Genomic DNA, 20965 nt, shown 5'->3' on the forward strand with positions numbered 1-20965 from the left:
ATCAATCAAGCTTAAACAATGATTATATATCAGTCCATCGAAACTAAACAGTTACCACTTCCAATACAACTGTCATCAGTGCACCGCTGGTAACACAGTTCTGTTTAGTACCAGGTACTTAAATAAGCACTCAGCTTTCTGTACCAACCTGTTTCCAACCTCTGCAGTTAAGAAAGCTAAGGTACACAGGCTAAATTAAGCAAACATCCCAACAATTGCTCAAAACAAGATATGAGAATTATACGCTTGGCAAATAACTTTAAAAACTCTCTGACGTTAACCTTTTAACCTGATCTATTCATACCATCAGGCTTTCCTGATAGTTTTACACACCCGTTTTTGCTTTTTTAATTAATTTTTTGCTGACCACCACAGAATAGCGTATTTTAAGAAAGCGGCCAACATTCACCCACCGTAGCAGTAACTGTTTTATCAGCGAAGAACAAATACCACAGGTAACGAGGCCTCGTCAGAGTTAGAATAAAAAGGAAAAAAAGAGGAAGAATAAAAGAAAGCTCTACCCAAGGACCGTTCTAGGAAGCGTTCAGCGTTTTGGTTTATCGGAGGCCGAACCGCTCCTAAACTGATTGTGGCATACGAGGAGGAAAACGTTTAGGCGAAAAATTCCAGCTCCTCCAGGCTCGGCCTCCAGCGGCTCGGCAGCTCGAGGCACGGCGCGGAGCAGCTAGGCCCCGCCGCGCCGGGCAGGATGCGCGGCCAGCAGCGGCAGTTCGTCACGTCCCGCCCGGCCCCGCGCGCCCGGCGGCTCCTCGGAAGGCCCCGAGGGGCCGAGCCTCCCCAGGCCGCGGGCGGAGAGGAGGGAAAGGAGCCGCGGAGCGGGGCGGGCTCCGCCGTTATGGCCGCCCCGGCGCCCGGGAGGCCCGAGCCGGGCGGAGGCGGAAGGCGGCGCGGGGTTACGGCCCGGTCCGCGGGGAGTGGGAGCGCGGCGCGGGGCGAGGACTGCCGGAGAAGGGCAGCGGAGAGGGCGGCCGCACTTACTCTCGTTTAACACCTCCAGCAGCTCGGCGCAGCTCTCACACATTGTTCATTAACAGCAGCAGCCGCCGCCACCGCCTCCTCCCAACCATTGATTGATCCGCGCGGGGCCGCCGATCGGTGATTGATGGGGGCCGGGGCGGGGGTCAGCGGATGGGGGGGGGATGGGGGGAGGGGAGAGAAGGAGGGGCGGGAGGGCGGAGGCCGGTCCGGGGCGGGGGGGATGGGGCGGCCGAGCGATGCCAATAAGCCCGCGGCGGCGGCGGGAGGGGAAGCCGAGTCACTCACTGGCTGCCGGCGGCTCCGCGCGCCGCCATTTTGGCGAGGGGGAAGGAGGAGGAGGGAACGGCAGCGAGGGAGACGGAGCGCTCGGGCTCCGCTCGGCGGTTTCCGACGAGACGAGAGACGAAGGCGGCCGAGTCCCTCCTCCTTTTCGCCCCGCCTTTCCCAGCCCGGGCCGGGCGGCAGGCCGGCAAGCGGGGAGGGAGAAGGGGGCGGGCCGGCAGCGGGGCCTGGAGGGCAAGATGGCGGCTAAGGCGGCGCGCTGACGGGTGAGGCGCGAAGCGGCAGTCGCGGCCCCAGTCCCGCCCCCCGCCGGGAAGGACCTCCCCGGTGCCGCGCGGGGCGGGAGGGCCGCTCCCGCTTTAAGCGAGCGCGGCGCGGGCCGCGCCGCTTTGCGCTCCCCGGCGCTCCTCTGAGACTTAGGAGCGAGTTCGGCGTGCCGCCGGTTCTCTCCTCGCCGTCCTCAGGACGCGTCCCCGCCTGTCAGCAGCCGGCGGCTACTCGTGCAGCGGCGCTGCGGGGACGGCCGGCCGCAGCGAGCGCCCGTCAGGCCACGCGCGAAGCCTGCCCGCTTCCGGGGCTCGCGTCTCGCGTTTGATTGGCGCTTTCCTCATGCGTAAGTCCGGGATCGGTCTTCGTTTGCTTGTTTTTCCTAGCGATATCGGTATTGAAGTTCTTGAAATTCAAAGCCGAAAAGCGTGGTAGGCGTCTTCGGCGTGGTTGTCGTACTTAACTAACACGAGCACCGTTGCTGCAATAAATTGGTTTGCTTCCTTCCTCGACCGTTACCATCATTTTGCACAGGTATTCCTTCTAGTGAGGAGCGATCGGTGGCCGCACAACCTGAGTGTGTCAGTTGCGTTTGCAAAAAGAGAGCGTTGTTAACAGAAAATACAGTTCCATTCTGCGCATAATCAGAGTTGAGCTTGTGTTTGTTTCTCTTTGTCCTCTTCCTTACTTAGACCCGGCAGTCCCTTTGATCGTAAATCCAAAATTAACTGCCAGGGCATCAGAAGTTTACTTTTCTGACAAATCGGCTCTTACAAGAGGGGGTCTTTTGAATCACAACATCACGTGCTATGGTCAATATATACGAGAGGAATGTGAGTGAGCTTGTTCCTAACTGTACAGACTAGAATATTTTGAAGTGCATTTTACGACACGCAATCTTATTTTTGTTAAAGAAAAATGACATTACAGTTTTAAAATGGAATGCAAGCTTCCAAACAGAAGGCAGCAGGACCTATAAGTGGCCTACAGTTTTCATGATAGTGATCATCAGCTAGTCTTTCTTCTATCCACTGCTTGTCTTCTCTTGTCTTCTCTCCTCATGTGGCATCACTACAATGTGGTTTGATCCCCAGGAGGCCCTTTTCCTTCCCCTGACTGTGATACTGCTTTTAATCAGGAGATGCTTCCTTTGGTAAGCTGACAGTAAAGTTGTGAAGTAGTAATTGAAGAGAAACGTGAGACTTGAGCAAAAGTAAAACGCTGTATCCAAATGTTGTACAAGGTGAATAGTCTGAGATCCATACGTACACTTACAGTGTCAGCGTCCCAAGACCAAACGAATAACCCAGTCCTAGCAATTTTTTTTATTTTTTAATTTATTTTTTAGGTTTTAAAGTAAATGAACCATTCACCAGAAGAAAAAAAACCCTGGTGTGGATTAGGGGTCACGTCATTTTTCTAAACCTTTATTTAAATAGCCTGAGGATTGTACCCAGCCTAATTCTGGGATCATCTCTCTTACAGTATTTTTCAATTTTCATTTTGATTATTTCAGACTATAAAGCACTTTTCACATAATTGATATCCCTTTGATTCAAAAGCAAGCAGAACTTTTGGACTCTTCATGGGTAGAGCATGTATTTACGACTGTTTTTGTAGAAGTTTGCTATAATGATTGCACATTTGGACGCAGTTAATCCAAAAAGCAAAATGCTCACAGGCTCTCTCTGGGGAGAGAAGTTAATAGAAGACTGATGCAAAACAAACAACAACAACAAAAAACAGAAAAACCCAAACACCTCACACTAGATCTAATGCTAGATTCCAAACAAGAAAATTGATCATTACTATCTTGTTATCAACAGTCGTGTCAAAATAACAGCTGTGGTAAGCAGGCTGCAGACAGTTCTTTCCATCACACACAGATGTAGTCACACTGAGATAAAACAATTTTAACTCCTCTCCCTCATCTCCAGTTGTTCCCAATAATCTTTACATGAAGGAACCCCCAAAGGCTGCAGATTTGCCAAGAAGAAAAACTGAGACAGTTCACGATAGAAATATAAGCCCTTTTACAAACTTTGATTAGGTATCTGGAAAAGTGCTTTTTAGCCCACTAGAAGTGTAAATATGAGTGCTTTGCTTAGATCTTTTTAACTTACGGCATATTCTGATCCATTCTGATGTAACTCATCTATATTCTGATCTTTGAAAACATCCCTTCTTAGTCCTATCTTTGTTTTTTAAACTGTTTTCTTGTTCCCACTGAACAGCATGAACGAACACAGGTAGACACGTGTATGAAAATGAAAAGCACGCAGGGCAAGTACATACCTGCAGTAGCATTTGTTTCATTTCATAGTTCTAATTTAGACAAGAGAAGTGTCTTGAGGAGACTGCTGGCAGACTGAGTAACTACACTCAGCTTTAAAAACAAACAAAAAGATAAAAACCAAAACCATAGTTCTGCAAAGCTGTTGTAGTTGATAAATGCAGCCAGTCTCTTTCAGTATGCTAACATGCTCCATCAGGTAGTTCAAATGTATAAATACTCCAAGTAGGGAAGCCGGAGTCCCAACGCCAAGCTGAGTTCCCAACTGTTCACCATTGTTCTAACAGGAATAGTAGTAGAAAAGGTCTTCTCCCATTCAGCCCTTGGTGTCAAAATTTAAGTTGAAGCAGTATCAGTTATTTTCCCTAGGGACATGTCATGTTTGTTTTTGAATTTACCTGTGAATGTGCAAATTATCACAGAAAATGTGCAATAAAGCGTAGTTGTAGAACTAGTAAAGTAACTGTAAAGTTATCTGGTATTTCCTTACATAGTATTTGTACTACTAGAAACACAAGCAGTCACTGTATTTTCACTTTTTTAGCACTAAGTGGATCTTTTCTCCCCGTACTCAAGAAATGATTCTTGATTTCAGTGCATTTAGTAATTAAGGTGCATTTTATGTAAAATTTGGGAAGTGATCGGCTAAGCTTTTTTCCGAGAGAACGTTGCTGATCAGTCAACTTCAGCAATGACATCCTGGATGTGAAAGGCTAAATAGAAATACTGTCCCATTAAATCACATACAGAGGTGTATTCATGAAGGGCAGGAAGGAGAGGTATGTTCTTATACTCAATTTTGTAACCAAAATGGTTTTTAAAAACAATCTCTCAACACTGGGGTTTTGCCCTATTAAATTTGGAGACACACCTAACATGGAAGAAGAGAACAAAAATTATCTAGGCACAATATGAGCAAGAAAATAGTGCCCCGCAAGTTTTGGGTGAGTAATAATTTATCTGGAGGCACAATCTCAGAGGCACAGTTCAACACTAAAGCAACTTCCTTGCTTCAGTCAACCTCTCTACATCTTAGTGCTGTGATAGCTGCAGTATCTTTTCCTAATGCCGCTCCCCTTCATCCAAAGAAATCCACAGCCAAAGTTTTATTCCTTTCCAGTGCTGAAGTCTATTGGAAATAACTTCAAGCTCCCTTGAGAGATGAACATTATTCTAAAGCTTTTTGCATAAATATTAACTTTATTGGAAAATAGTTCACTTAACCAATCAGATTAACACACAGCAAATTATTCAAGTTAGAAAAAGAAAACTAACCTAAAATGCTTTGGAAAATAATTGCTCCAGTTACAGTAGCAAACACATGGTAGCCTGAAACAAGCACTTGGGGGTGTCTTCATCTGCTAACAGGCAATCAAATCATGTAAACACAGAAAACACCCTGTAATATTTTTGTTAACGAATGTACCTAGAGTACATAGAATTTTTTCTTTTAAAATCTGTATAGAAATATGCACAAAGTAAACATTGGTTTACATATAATTACAAGTTGTAGTTGTTTTTATGATGGGTTCATGCTTTTTATCCATTTGTTTTCATTTCCAGAGTATGCATTCAACACAGTATCTACAACCTTCTCAGGTGTACATTGTAATAATTTTTCGACAGAGGATAACTGCACTAGGAATAGACACACCCTTCCCCCCAAATTTTATCAAGAACTCTGCATAAGCTGCATTTTCATAGCATCTGCAGAGATCAGCAAAAGGCACCAATTTTGAAGATAATACAGCTTTTTGTCAGATTTAAAAGGGAAGTGAAAACTAACATCACCATTTTGTTACTAGATAATCTAAAAGGTTTCAAAATAATGAAAAACTCTTATCCAAATTGCATTTTTAAACACACTTCAGGTGTTCTTTGAAAGTCAGATGTAATTCTTAAGTACGCATCAGACCACAAGTCTTGCACATTTACTTCAACCTTGAAAATGAAAGGTGCACATAAAAGCACACATGCGTTTTTCATTGAAACAATTTTCACTGCATGTCTGAACTAGTCCTGTGATTCGTGGAATACGGTCATTCTCATGTCGCACTATTGGGGGTATTTCCATTTTAACAGTTTTCTTCCTGGTCTCCACAGCTTTTGATAATCTGCAGCTCTATGATGCTGTGACTAAGCCTGGTCACAAGCCATTTTAGTATCCTTCAACAGTACTTCAAACACTTTAAACTGCTTCTTATGTTACATATTGCTTTACAAGAACAAAAATCTATAACTCAACTGGACAGAAAGACATGAAAAAGCTTAAAGCGCGAGTTTGAGAAACAAATGAAATCTTTCATCTAACAAACTAATTAACAATGTTGGTAGGCTACATTGTAAGTCCCAGACATAAAGGGTTTGAGGAACGTCGTCTCCACAGCTTAGAGCTTTCAGATTGCAGTATTTGTGATGATAAAAGATGTTCCAGAAGTAGTGGCTTTGGTTTTTTAAGGCCAGCTAAGTCAAGCAAGAGAGATTTTCAGACACAGAATGGACCAGTCCTTAAGACTGGAAACATTCTGATTACGGTAAAATTATACATTGAGCACTGCTATCTCATGCACTTCTACTTCAAAATTAATGTACAGCACAAAATTACCTACAGTATCCAAGCTTACATAAAGCACCTCCACAACTGTCTAACTTTGTTTTACAGCTCTGAATTAATTGCTATGCTTTGCATCACATTAACAATCCTAAGACTAGAGACCAAATAAAATGGAAAGAAAAGTGTGTGGGAGATTTTAATGTCAACTGTTAGAAAACAGAAGAGAGACACTGCAAACATGGGGAAGCCAAGACTGTACACCGTCTTTGTGTTCACACTAAAGTTTTCTCATCTGTACTTCATACATCTGTGAAAATTATTTAACTACAAAACTTTAGGTAGAAAAATAACTGCACATCTGGTCTATACGTGTTATTAATATGTACTAGTATCAATTTTTAGTCAAGATACAGTTCAATAACTCTTTGGAATAAAATACAAAGAGTACATATAGAGAGCAAGAATACCTTATTACTGGCATTCTACAGCAATGTAGTACGAAGTATTTTTAGTCATGGTGTTAAGTCAAAACAGCTACCATACTTTCGAATAGATAGAACCCAACTTATTTCTTGTTAGCTTTCAAGCATAGCCGAAGTCCTTGAGATCAGGGGAAATCAGAAGCAATGGTAACCCAGACCTCAAGGACCATCTCCTATGCCTTCAGGGTATAAGAACAAACCTTTAATACGATCACAGCATTTTCATCCAATGAAAGAATAAGCCGAAGAAAGAAAAATAAATGTAAACCAAGTTTATTTTGCTCTTAAGTAGTGTTCTTTAAGCACTACAGCATGGTAAACAATGTAAATTAGTATAAGTCATCTCAAAAGCCAGAGGTTTTTTTTTTTTTTTTTATTTTATGAGTTGTTAAAAAGATGCAGCCTATTCTAACAGGATAAATATTTTAACCATTTCACTTCGAGTTAATGAAGGCTCACAAATGAGCAACACTCCTCATTGAGGAAAACAAAAAGCTGTTGTCGACAAAGCGACAGCACACACACAAAAACAAAAGAACTGTGTAAAAATAACTAACTGTACTGTGTTCCCATACGCTTTAGAAGTTGCTTTACAATGGGATGATATGCACATGATCTTGCTGCAAACTTGCCATACAACTTGCAAATACATGTAAGCCTAGCCTTTACCCACTCAAATCCAAAAAGCTGCTAACTGATCAAAAAAATTGCAGCACTATAATCCTCTGCTTAACAATTAATTAAAACTGTTTTACTCATTGCTTTTTCTACTAGACTGCAAGACAGGCTAGAAAGAAAAAGATCCCAAATTAAAAATTGATACTCTTACAGGAAGTTGTATAGTTTTGCAATATAGTCCTTTACAATTTATGTTTTGCCTATTTTCCCCTTAGCCACAAAAATGGGCATGAAATAATTACTTTGAAAATGCATTAATTTTCAATTCATGCAAATCTAAATAAAGATGACCAAACGAAAGCTTAAACAATGGAAGGATATTTCACAGAAAAATTCTTATACAAAAACACATAAGAAAAGAGGGCCACTAGGTGACGTTTTAATTTACAAATTGGCATCATTTTGGTCAACAAATATCCAAGTGCTGTTTTCTTCTGTCACAACAAAGTGGCTGCACAGAAAGAAAACCGCAAAACTTGTTTTTTAATCACACATCTCCTCAGGAATTTCATGTGGATTAAGAATGCCAGGTACAGACATCTGAAGTTTATGTTTCTCCTCTTGAGCTTGTCGAAGGGCTGTTTCTCTTTCCTCCAAGAATAAATCCGATGTGTCTTCACCTGCGAATTCCTGTGTAATTCACACAAAAACAACACTTTGCTTTAACTGCGTCAGGAAGGGTAATAAGCTTCTGACAATCAAGAACAATGCTGGAAACATCTTCCCTTCACATCCTCGTCACGCTATTTCTTGTTTTGCCTTCCATAAGTAAGATTAGGATTAGTATCAGAGACAAAAATTTTCAGCATGCATTATACTGTAGGACGGTGCAGCTTTTTATCATTAAAGCAGTATCTTTACAATTTTTGAAATATCTACCTAATGTAGCCTGAAAACAACTTTAACATATACTTTCAGAATCATCTCAAATTTTAGCATCTTTGGAAAAATAAAAGCAGAGCACTAGTCTGTCTACTTTCAAAGCATGCCTCAGTCCCTAGCAGAAATGAAACAAAATTTATTTTATGGCCTCTTTAGACCTATATGTACAAAGGATAAGCAACAGCATGCATTTAAACCCAATCTCTACAATTAAATTATGCTCAAGTGGATTACATGATCCAGTACCTAGACTCTCGAGCCAAGACAATTTTAAGTAGTAGTAAAATATACACCCTATTATAAACACTGTCTAATGACTTTTAAAAACATCATCCTGCTAAATATTTTTACACTTCTTGTAAGAAACCATGCCAAACATACCTTTATTTGGACCAGGAAATCCCTTAGGTGCTCCTTAAAGGCAGGAATATCCTGGTTTAAACTGAAGAGTCCTGTTACAAACAGCTTAACCTGGGCACTAATAGTAAATACATCTGTTAGTATTTCAAGACGTAAGTATCCACTAAGAAGTATAAAACAACTACAGCACACTTACTCTTGTAGATGAGGAAATGCAGATTTGAGGAGATTAGCAACATACTCCTGAATAAACATTTGGTTGTTCACTGGATTTCCAGGGTTTAACGGAGTACTTATTTTTCCTTCTTCTACCAAGTTGAACATGTATGCAAGGATTGATGCATGCATGGTCAAACCTGAACAGATCAAAATTATACATATGTTGTTATTACTCAGAACAGGAAATGCAACATTAGTATGATGCTTGAAAGGCTTGTTTTCATCTGGCTCACAATCTTACCAGCAGTGTGTGAAGTATCTGTTACAACAGAGAAGATGTGCTGAAGGATGTCACAGAAATATGTCTGATAGAAACTCTGAGCAGCAGCCTCTTCTTGTGCAACATTTTGTAGCAGAGTGTAAAGTATTTGAAGTCCTGCAAAATTTGCATAAAAGACAAGATGAACAATGAAACTATACAAAAGCTCCATGCATCCTTCCACCTTTTTAAAGCGAGACAAACATCCCAAGAAATTCTGAGAAGCATTGAGAAGTATTACACTGATCATTTTCACAGGCATTTCCTCAAGCAGCCAGTAGAGGGCGGCAGCCACATTTATAGTGAGCACCAACTCGGTTTTCACTAATAGACTTGGAATCCTAAGAGCCAACCAGCCAACCACACAATTTCTCGGTACAAACTACAGAAAAACTACACAAGCACAGTTACCTTACTATCTGAAATGCAACACAAAGTTATCTTTTATCCCTTCCAAACATCAACAATTGGCTAATGAGGTAGGTTCAAAACAGTAATTTTCATCCTGTGATTGGGATGCTTTTAGAATTTATGACATTCACATAGCTTTTCCTAGCCTTCCTTGGCAACTCCATCCCAGAGGACATTTAATTAATCAAGTGTACTAAAAACAGCCTCTCAGTGAAACCAGAGATGAAGTTTAACCTGCTGTTGTTCAAAAGAAGCAGTTTACCTTTAGTCTAAGGTTTTACCCTCTACTGATGTAATAGCTGACTCTCAGATTGAATTCACTCACCATTCATCTTCCTGCTGTCTTTTTCAGTAGTAACTATGAGACTGTCTTAGTGAGGCAAGAAGTTAAACACTCCAGACAGCACAATGAAAGCCAAAGCAGAATACCAGCAATAAGCTGTTGCATCAGTTCAGCATTTCAGAAAAATCCTCACATTTTAAAGAGAAAGCATGCAGAAACTAACAGTGCTCTCTTCTGTGAGTACAACAGCATCCAACTATTTCAATACATTAATGAGTATCTGGTTGTCAATGTGAAACTGAGACAGGAAAATACTGTTCTTCTACAGCAAATACAGTATTTAATAGTGCGACTGGAATGCTATGTTTGACTAAAAATACAAGAAAGCAACAATCTACAGACTTAAAACTTCAGTTTTACCTGTATCTGCAACGTTTCTCATTGTATGTTTGAAAGCCCAAATAATAGAATCCAAAACAAGTTTGAACTGTGCAGGTGGAATGGCCAGGAATGCTGGGAAGCAATGAGAATTTACAGCCTGGAGTAGCAAGAAAAAGTTTGTTCTATGTTCAGGATATTCTTCGAAGTCCTGAGAGTCAGGGGCAGGGAAAAAGAGGAGAGAAAAAAATAGCACAGTCAGCAAAGCTTACTGAATAGCTTAGAGATCCACCATAATATCTTTTGCTAAGAAGAGTGAGTCAATATCCAATATGGAATGGCATTCACATCTCAAGTTTGAAGAAATGTGAATACAAAACAGAACTTACAGTTCCCAGTTTCCCAGTAAATTTTTTTCCCCAATACTTTTACTAGCAAAGCTTAGTAAGACCATTTTCTACAGTTACACAGTATCAACAGGCTGAACCAGATTTTGTCAGTACGGCAACTTCAGTTACTACTTGCTCTACAGACACAAGATACATGGCTTCAGCATTAAGCACCTAGCTACTACAGGGATGCACTACTGCAAAATGACCCTAATCTAGCCAGTATTATGCAACTACTTACTGTAACTTCTAGCACAGAAACTCTATCAACTATGGAATTCAGCAAAGTAAAGAAATATTCACAGAACACAATTTATGAATACGAGTATTGATAACTATATATGAATTCTAGTCATTCACCCTACACTGAAGTCTACTTAAAAGTATTCTTCAGCTTCCAGAACCGGTGACATTCCAAGGTCTTGGAACAGAAAATCAACTAATCATTTAATTTCAGAACTGTATTAAGAAATCAAATGAATGAGATTAAGACATTCACCTGAACAGCCAGAATCCATGAACCTCAATTAAATTTCCATAAAACAGAAGCCATGTAATGACACTATGTTAACTACATACTGCCCCCTTTCTTGCAATACCCAAAGACCAGTACTGTTAATATAAACTCCCTTTTTTTCCCCCGCTTTATCCAAAATTTACATATAATACCTTATTGATCATATTTAATGTGCACTCAAAAACAGCATCAAATATCTGAGGTATTTCAGCAGTAATGTGTCCACCCAGCTTGTTTACAATGATAGCCATAGTACTAAGTACTTCAGGTTCTCTAGCAGCTGGAACATTTCTCTGGTAGTCAATGAGAACTGCATCCAACAAAGGAGGAACAAAGTTTTCAGCAACCTAAATAAAACAGCAAGACTCTGTTATAGCAGCGCAGTTACTGAACAAAGTCTCAAGCAATTACAAGGTAGTTCTGAAAGAAGCTAAAAATATGTAGCAGAAACAGACCTGGGGGTACTGGCTGTATCTGGGCTGAACATGAGCCAGCAGTGTGGCCAAGAAGGCCAATGGCATCCTGGCTAGTTTCACTAATAGTGTTGCCAGCAGGACCAAGGAAGAGATCATTCCTCTACATTCTGCTCTGGTGAGGCTGCACCTCGACTAGCGTGTTCAAGTTTTGGGCCCCTCACTGCAATAAAGATATTGAGGCCCTGGAGAATGTCCAGAAAAGGGCAGTGGAGCTGGTGAGGGGTCTGGAGTACAAGCCTTATGAGGAGTGGCTGAGGAAGCTGCGATTGTTAAGACCACAGGACACTCAAAGGAGACCTTACTGCTCTCTGTAACTACTCTGAAGGGAGGTTGTAGTGAGCAGGATTTGGTCTCCTGCATAATTAGCGACATGACTACAGGGAACGGCCTCAAGATGTGCCTGGGGAGATGCAGGCTGGATGTTAGGAAATACTACTTCTCCAAAGAAGTGATAAGGAACTGGAATGGGGTGCCTAGGGAGGTGGTGCAACCACCAACCCTGGAAGCATTCAAGGAACTTTTAGATGTTGTGTTGAGTGAAGTGGTTTAGTGAGAACTACTGGTGATAGGTGGATGGTTGGAGTGGATGATCGTGTAGCTCCTTTCCAACCTTGGTGATTCTATGATGATATTCTATGATGATATATTACACATCCATATACTTCCCACCCACTGTACCCATCCAGCAGTGGTTGCCTGAGGACTCTCATACAACTTCTTACTTCCCCTTTGGATTCCTCTCAGCTGAAACTAACTGAAGCAATCAAAATATAGCTCAGGCCTACCCCTCCGTACAATCACACCTTATCCTTCCTTCAGATATTGCAGTTCTGAAAACAGTTCCTGTGAACAGAACAGTATTGACTGCTCTTCAGAAAAAGAGCAGAGCTGTTCCTGATTTTGTTGTATGAACTATTTCTGCAAAATAAATTTACTTACCATTTGAGGATCATTGGACCTGCTCACCCAGCCAGAAATCAGTTTTAAAGTTTCCCTTTTTACAGTCCTCATACTTCTAATCAAGGGCTGCTTTGTTACCATTTCACCTGAAAAGTTGTAAAGCTTCACTTAATCTAGGTAAGATGTGCCAACAAGCAGACTCACTTAAATCGGTTCCACAAAGTTCAGAATGTTTCATTTTTATATCCAATTGACAAAGAAAGAAGACTTTTCATTCATATTATGCAGATAAAAACTAGCTCCCCATTATTTCAGCTCCATAGGTCCAAGTTGCAATTTGGTATTACAATACTACCAGTGACAGTACACTGCCTGCACAGCTCAAAAACAAAGCTGCAACTTACTTTTCAAGTAAGGGAATCATGCATGTTCATTTAACTATTTGGATGAAGCTTACCTCTAGCTCTCACTAAGTGATGAGAGGGCATCAACTTACACAGTGTTTTAAAGCAAGGTCCTGATTTTGTCACAGACAAACCTAATCATTCAAACTTTTCTTTATTACAAGGAGCCTAATTTTTACTTCATTTTCTTACATCCATATCAATGTAAACCTCATCAGTAAAACCTGCTCTAATTGAGTGCACAGCCACACAATCATAACAGTATATCCAAGGAAAGCCCTGGAAGACTGCAGCCAGGGAAACAAGGGTAGAATTGCTTCTGCAGGCATCAGAGATAATCAGTTGTGAGAACATACTCTGAGGCAAGTGCAATATAAATAGCTCTTGGTCTAGTGAAATATCAGGACTAGAAGTCCTAGCAACTGCTTCCTATTTTGGCTGTTATCGTGTTGTTTTTTTTTTGTTTTGTTTTGTTTTTTTTTGTTTTAAATAAGAATGAGTTCTGGCAATTAAAGCTGCAGAATTAAGAAATGTATCGATTTTACAGCTAGTTATATTCTGAACTCTCAGAAGCTACTTCAAGGTCAACCAGTTGTTCAGTGGTTAAGTCTTAACATTCACATATATAATTATTTTCATAGAAAATCTGTCTTAAGACAGATCCAATAATCAATTCATTTCATCTTGTCAAGAACTACTACAGCAGCACTTTCTACTTAGATATCAGATTCTAATTTATCCAGTAAAAATTGGTTAGATAACTTCGGTAACTCTTAATTCCTTCTCAGTGATTATCAGTCTAGTTTATGACATATTTGAGGCACCTTCACTGAAGTTACACTTCTGCAATAAGGCTTTTTCAGTAATACGATATCATCAAACCAAAACTCTGACAAAATACTAGGGTCTTTTCTTATTCAAAAAGAGAGTAAGTCAAAAGAATGCAGGCCACTTCATCTCTGCAAGACCGCTACTGGTCAACAGTCTCTTGCATCATTCCTAAACTCATGCTTATAGCTTCCCTCCTTCCAGAATCAAGAGTTTCTTTGAATAAAACATTTAACTGGTTAACATAATAATCTAAGCAAGCACATTTTCAGTCATTCTCTTGCCCGAACACACGCACAGAGAAACAACAAAAAACACCACCAATGTACACACAATAAGATAAGCCCAGTTGTAACAAATGTGAAACCTGATGACATGCACTGCCAATCCCATTATGAAAAACATACAATATCTTACCATTAGCCTGAATAGCTGCAGAAATATTTTCACTTAGGCACTTGTATACATTCAGCATATCTAAATAAATTCTTCCAAGCTGAATTACAAAGGGGTGGCCAACTGCTTTACACGCTCTTACATTGGTTTTCAGAATGCTACCAAGCTGCTTAACTGTTTCAGGATCCTTCAGAATATCAACATTCTGTTGAAAAAAAATGAGTTACTTCCTTTCAGTTAATAAAAATGCCATTTATCTTCTAGTACAAAAATGGTCATTTTCAGGAATTTATCTTATACACTGTTAAGGAATGTTCTGTAAAATTCTTTAAACTGGATTTAAACCACTCAAGTCATTTCAGTCTTCTCTCTCCAAACAATGCTTTTACTGTCACATCAATCATTGCTTTAGCTAGGTTCACCCCAGATAGTTCACCTAATTTCAGGGGTAAAAACAAGCAAACAAGAACAAGAACAAACATTCAACAGCTTTATTTTAAAAACGCTTCTAATTTATGGTCTTACTTTTGTTGCCTGTTGAATTATGCTATCCCATACTTGATTGGGGAGCAACATGTATTTTTCTATCAGATGCTCCTGTACAGTCTGGTCTGTTTGTGCCCCAATCATGTATCCTACTGCTTCATAGAAAGTATGCACCTGATTGAAAAAACAAGAAGTCAAACAGAAAGGTTAAGGAAGAGCAACCAGAAGTTACAATGTTCAAAACTAGCAGATAGTAAAAGCTGAAAATGGGTTTCCAGTGACTAAATACATACTTTCCATTTCATTTTACAAGATCTTTCTTCACTCTTCCCTTACTTACACCACATTTAAAGCAACCCTCCATTCCCTTCCAATACTACTATGTACATCTCAGAGACTTCCTTTGTTTTACCACCACATCCTGAAGCAAGCAATTTCAGGCATATGCTTTCTCTTACAATACAGCTCCATTTATATCTTTTACAGAACTTTGGGCTAAATCAAGTGCAAGAAAATCAGAAGTTGGAACTTAATACCTCCTCTGCCCAAGGTTTCCATGTCACTGCAATGCATCAGCCTATGCAGTGCACGCACTACACTGTCAGAGCACATCCTCCCTGCAAGTATTCTCTTGCCCCGCACATGCAAGACCTGTAAGTATGCTACCACAGTAGAATATCCTTCTTTGCTAATCAAAACCTCAAAATCAGATTTACTATGTCATTTATTCATAAAAGCATTCTAGTAAAGAATTTCAACTTAGCACACTTTAATTCTCCTTCCAAGAATTCCAATTAGGACCTTAATAACTCTGACCATACTATTTGTAATGTGACACTCCCACTTACACACACTACGACTAAGAGACACAATTCAAGCCTTAAAGACTACTACCAGGGAAAAGTTGCGACATAACAAACATTGGTCTTCACAAATTTACTCACACTATCAATTAAACGTACCTGTTGTGGCTGGAGGTCACAGATGATTGTATTTATATTGTTCAAGATTTCATCAATGAAAGGCATTACTTCTCCCACTTGAACCTGAACAAAATGTCGGCGGCACTTTTGTGCTATTTTTATGAAGGTATCACAAGCCATATCCTGAACACCATCATGGGTTTCTAAATTAAATCAGATCAGTTACTATTTTGTATTTTTCCCCAGACATGCACATGTACAGAGCATCAATTTTTTTTCTTTAAGATTAAAGTTAGAACAGTAAGTGAAAGAGATAATTACCATGCATAAACTCAAATAGCTTGTTGACTACTGTCTTCAAAAACTTCCAGTGAGCTCTCAAAAAACGTGGGTATTGGCCTACTATGTACATTATATTTGATGCAATAATGGCTTTGTTGTCTTTTCCTCTCTTTTGTTCACAGAGCCCTAGGAGATCCTACAATATAACAAATTATTAGTTTCCTCCCCAAGTTCGTAGACTAGAAGAGCAGTATAAAGGCTAAAATAAGCAATAATAATGATACAGTAAAGTAGTTGCTATTATTAAACTCAAAACCAAAATAATTAAAACAAAAAATAAACAAAAAAAAAAAACCTACAAACCAACAACCCTAGTTAAGGATCAGGATAATTTCTTAAGTTTCAGCCAACCCTAGAACACCACATTTTCAGTCATACGTTTTAGATATAATTAATAATTTATACAGGGCAGACTACAGCAACCCTTAGTGCTGAGTACTGACCAACCAGACAATACTGATAAACATACAGGTATTACACAGCAAGTAGAGGAAACTAAATCCTTTCTGCAGGACTTTTGTGATGTAATATTGATGCGTAATTACTCCGGTACATAATATTTTCTTCCTGTACTCTTTCCACACACACATTTACTTAAAATGAAGTGGCAGAAGAGAAGGATGCTAGTTGGTTGAAAACAATGCACATTACTTTGCTTCATTAGTGCTCTTACTTCATTAGTGCTTCCTTTCCATATCTTCTGCATTCCTAAAGCAAAATATTTTATCATAAGCCAAATGTTCTCTCCAGAATTTTTACAATGAAGAGGCTATTTGGATTCATGTATTTTTCATGACTGAGGAATTCATCAGCCTAACATTCAGGATATGACATTTCCCAAATTATTCCCATCAACTTGTTTGCTGTACAAGGTAGCTTACTGAAGAATGTAGAGAAGTGTCTTTTTAAGCTCAATTTCTTGAGCGTAAACTATGAAGTGTGACAAAGCTGTTAGTCTTATACCATGATACCTTAATTACTGTAACAAGGAATCTTTTTTCATCTTCTTCATGCATTGCTCCACTGATTGAGCCAATAGCCCAACAGAGAGTATTCAAATTTTTCCATGACCATTCTGTCCCATTCACTTGATTATGAAGTTTTTCAGTCATTATTCGTTCTGTGTCTGCATAATCCAGATGTGTAAGATACACTGAAAGACAATTAACAGTAACAGGCACACCTTTAAGCAACAAACTGGATCACATCTCTTTGAAGTTAATTTCTTCTAAGAAAAAGACAAAATCAAAATGCTAAGTGCAATAGTTCTTTCGTGAATTTGTGACAGAACAAGCTAAAGATTTAAACCCAGAACTGCTAGAGTTGTATTTAAAGACATGGGAGAGAAATATTTTGTCTGTCAGTCCAATCAGTAAAGCTACTAAGTTAAATTATTAATAAAATGCATACATACTCCTAAGCCATAGGAAATATGAGATAGGCTAGCTCTGAGGGACGCTTATACAGCATTTATCAAGTCAGTCCATAATTTTCCTCTGTTTGTTATTTCAGTGTCATTATATCTGTTGGTTTTAATAACCTACCATTAAAATGGAGATGGTACTCCTGAACTAGTCTAGATGAAAAGATTCAGCTTTTTCAACTCAGACCATTCTATCAGCCCCTAAAATGATTAGGCTCTCTAACATAAGTAAAATTCAAAATCCTGCCAAGTTGGGAAAAAAAAAAAAAAAAAAAAAAAAGCACAAAGGTCAGATTTAGCAACGGATTTTTACAGCGCCACTTTCTCTGCACTCTTGCTTTTTTAAGAGGTGAATCTTCTATTACAATAACACACTAAGCAATAACAAACACCAGAATTCAAATGAAGACTGTACACCTGTATCTGGAAACATTACTGAAGATGAGAATATAATGTAGTAATTTCAATACAATAAATAAAAGTTTTGATATTAAAAAAACATACTAGAACTACAAATCTACTGTGAAGTATACTTCACAAGAACAGCAGTGAGAATAAAAAAAAAAACAAAACATTTTGTTTGACATTCATAAAGTTGCTAATGAACACTCAGCGCACCCCTCCGGTGTTTCCATTTAACAGAAAAATGTTATTACTGAAGTCTAATGACCTGACCTTAAATATGTGACAACTCTGTTTCAAACTTACCTTCTCCCCCACCCTCATATAACTGTGCTACATACATGCTATTGGTGAAGTTGCACAGATCTACAGGACAACTACAGGACAATAGCCACTGCACTTACCCAATGTTTCTCTCATATTTTTATATAAGTTTATGGAATCTGTATCCTTCATGAATTCACGTACTACTTCCCCTTGATCATTTTCCACCACTAGCACTTCTTCAGGCTTAGCCATACGGCTAACCATTAGCAATCGAACCTGTGCATTACAAAGGAAAGTTTCAGTTGAATTGCACTGCATTTCCTCATGTCAGCTCACATACAAGCAAATGAGAAGGAACATTCTGAAGAGACACGCTAACTAAAAAGCCATTAAGAGTAGAGCTGATTTCCATCTCTACAAGAATAAGAGTTCCTTAAACAAGTACTATACGTTCTAGAGTTTCAAAAGATGTATGTATTAAAGACCTTTCAAATACATTTTTTAAACACTTCTTTTTTCCTCCAGCACATGCAGCTTTTATTTTCACCACAGCCCTCGTACAAGCAATTCATTAACAATACATTGCTTTTAAAACTATAATAAATTGTCTTGGTTTTGAGATCTCATTGTTAAGTAAAAAACACAGCTCCGCCACACGAAGAAACTGAACAAAAACATCAAGTTGTCCTCCTTCTCTAGGCAGAAGTTAGCTATGTTTTCATGAACCCCACACCAAGATCCATGCTGGAAACCACTAATTACAGAAATTGTTAGCATGATTTAGCAAATCCTACATAGCAATTGTATTACGAAGTTAAAACGAAGCTGCTGAGGTGATAACATGGAAGAAAACAGGGTTGGTGTATTTAAATAAACTGTACAGACATATATTCTCTCTTACTTTATTATACACAGTATCAAAGGAGCACACTATTAATAGTTCTATCATCTACTGGTGCCATCTTGTAAGTTCAGCAATTTCAGCACAGTAAATAACTACAGATGAATCAGCTATTACTCAAAGCAAGGAAAGTTTTCTGAAGTCATCCCTTACATACAGTGAAGTCTCTGCATTTAGGAAAAGCGTCTAAACTTAAATATTATTTTCACTTAAGCATTGATTACCTTGGATAATACAGGCAAATAAAGCTGTCTCCTTGGAGGAACATCAAAGTGTTGACTTCCAGAAAGCAATGGAGAAGCAGATGTTGAGAATGGACTTTCCCTGTAGAGCTCAGCAGCTAAATGATTCCAATATTCAAGACAAATCTTGAAAATTTCAGTTTCTTCTACTTCTGATACCAACAACATATAATGAAGAGCCTGGAAAAGTGTTTTTTAAGCATCTATTTACTAATTATTTTTGAACACAGAAGTAAATTGAAACTGTACTCCTTCAAATTTTGTTATCCTGATACTGATAAAAATACTGAATTAGTGTAAAATTTACTAACAAGTAATACTGCAGTGGCATTTACTAGTCAAAGTTATGACCAGTGGAGCAACTGAAAAGAACACAGCACCATGTCAGTTCATGTTATTTTGAAAGCGTGGATCAGTTCTTAAACACAGAATAGCCTAAAGATATCTTAAAAAAAAAAAAAAAAAAAGCAATAGCCAAATTAGTCCCTCACTGTATTATCAAAATCACATCCTCTAAGCTTCTGCAAGACCTCTTTTTTTAGACCCTCAAAAAAAAACCCTTAGCTGCTTGCTTTAAGGACTGCTATTCTCAATACTGACTGCTACTTTCTTCTGCAAATTCTCTGAGAATGTGGAAGAAAAACTTCAAAACCACACCGCTTATCTGCATTCAGTGCAAGACATCTACTAAGACATCTTCCTTTATTAACTGAACAGCCACTATGAAGACTGAGTGCAGCTCTGAGACTGATACCAAATACAGAGGCCATTTCTACATAGTCAAAAATTATTTAGCTATCTTATTTTAAAATCCCTAGTGAAATGTCGAACAACAGCCTATCAGTGAATTAAACAGAAGGGAGCAATGAAAACAAACTTCATTTTTGCAGCTCAGACACTAAGCCATCCAAAGTACTTTAGGCGGAGAAGTCTGATTTGACATCTTTCTCTACAACACTGAAAGAGGGATTCAAAAACAACTCACATTATTCCTATGCACATCCATTTTGATCGGCAATTTCACTTTTAAATAACTTAACTAGCTTCTTTCACTACTCTAGATGACTCCAATGAATCCATGCAGCAATTTCAGAATTCAGTTAAGTCCAGTGTGGGAACATACAGATTAAAATTACATAGCTAGCTTAAGGCTTTCTTCTCCCCACTACATTCTGTTATACTGTAGGTTACAACAGTGAAACTTGCAGCGATTTTAAGCCACTCTAAAAATTTTGTGGAACATTTCAATATCCTGTAGAAGACCCAAAGTCATTCAGAATTGAGTTTTGCAGAAGTCCATTTAAATGTCAATTTTAACTATTCAACAATTTAATATAGTTGTGCTGAACAAGACAGGAGGCAAGATTAAATGACTGCACTCCAACTTACATGACATTCAACTTCATATTCTTAATAATGTCTCAACATGGTTTGAAACTTGATCTCTTCCTTGATTGACAGTTATTTTGCAAAAGTTCACTAATTTTGAGGTAAAGAATTACTTGTGGATTGCTGAAAGGTTTTTCTTTGCTTTCTGCTTGGTTGTCTTTAAATAGAACAAGAAACAATCATTTAATCTATTTTCTAAGTGAGCTACAGTTTGCTATTTGCAAACAACTTATATATATATGTTTGTTTGTTTTTTCCTGGCAGAGAGCTGCCCGGAGAAGAAAAGTACTGCGAATATCAGATGGAAAAGACTAGAGTTCAAATAACTTACAA

The 20965-nt window shown here is 39.0% G+C and overlaps 2 protein-coding genes across 3 annotated transcripts in view; both read right to left on the minus strand.

Moving 5' to 3' along the window:
- Positions 1-1128, minus strand: part of USP34 (ubiquitin specific peptidase 34) — a 122846-nt gene extending 121718 nt beyond the window's left edge. Inside the window, exon 1 of the mRNA XM_042875357.1 lies at positions 1000-1128. Coding sequence (XP_042731291.1) covers positions 1000-1042 — 43 coding nt within the window. The 5' untranslated portion in view covers positions 1043-1128. The remainder of the gene's footprint in view (positions 1-999) is intronic.
- Positions 1129-5021: 3893 nt separating this feature from the next.
- Positions 5022-20965, minus strand: part of XPO1 (exportin 1) — a 39204-nt gene continuing 23260 nt past the window's right edge. For both annotated transcript variants that reach the window (XM_042878174.1, XM_042878185.1), the window contains 14 exons: positions 19226-19423; positions 18238-18376; positions 16980-17161; positions 15988-16144; positions 15706-15869; positions 14783-14917; positions 14279-14462; positions 12669-12775; positions 11406-11600; positions 10390-10558; positions 9258-9392; positions 8994-9153; positions 8819-8915; positions 5022-8185 (listed from right to left, as the gene is read on the minus strand). In XM_042878174.1, coding sequence (XP_042734108.1) covers positions 8039-8185; positions 8819-8915; positions 8994-9153; positions 9258-9392; positions 10390-10558; positions 11406-11600; positions 12669-12775; positions 14279-14462; positions 14783-14917; positions 15706-15869; positions 15988-16144; positions 16980-17161; positions 18238-18376; positions 19226-19423 — 2169 coding nt within the window. In that variant the 3' untranslated portion in view covers positions 5022-8038. The remainder of the gene's footprint in view (positions 8186-8818; positions 8916-8993; positions 9154-9257; positions 9393-10389; positions 10559-11405; positions 11601-12668; positions 12776-14278; positions 14463-14782; positions 14918-15705; positions 15870-15987; positions 16145-16979; positions 17162-18237; positions 18377-19225; positions 19424-20965) is intronic.

Source organism: Lagopus leucura, unplaced genomic scaffold (assembly GCF_019238085.1).
Source record: "Lagopus leucura isolate 7727_CA_CO unplaced genomic scaffold, USGS_WTPT01 Super-Scaffold_73, whole genome shotgun sequence".
Lineage (NCBI taxonomy): Eukaryota > Metazoa > Chordata > Aves > Galliformes > Phasianidae > Lagopus > Lagopus leucura.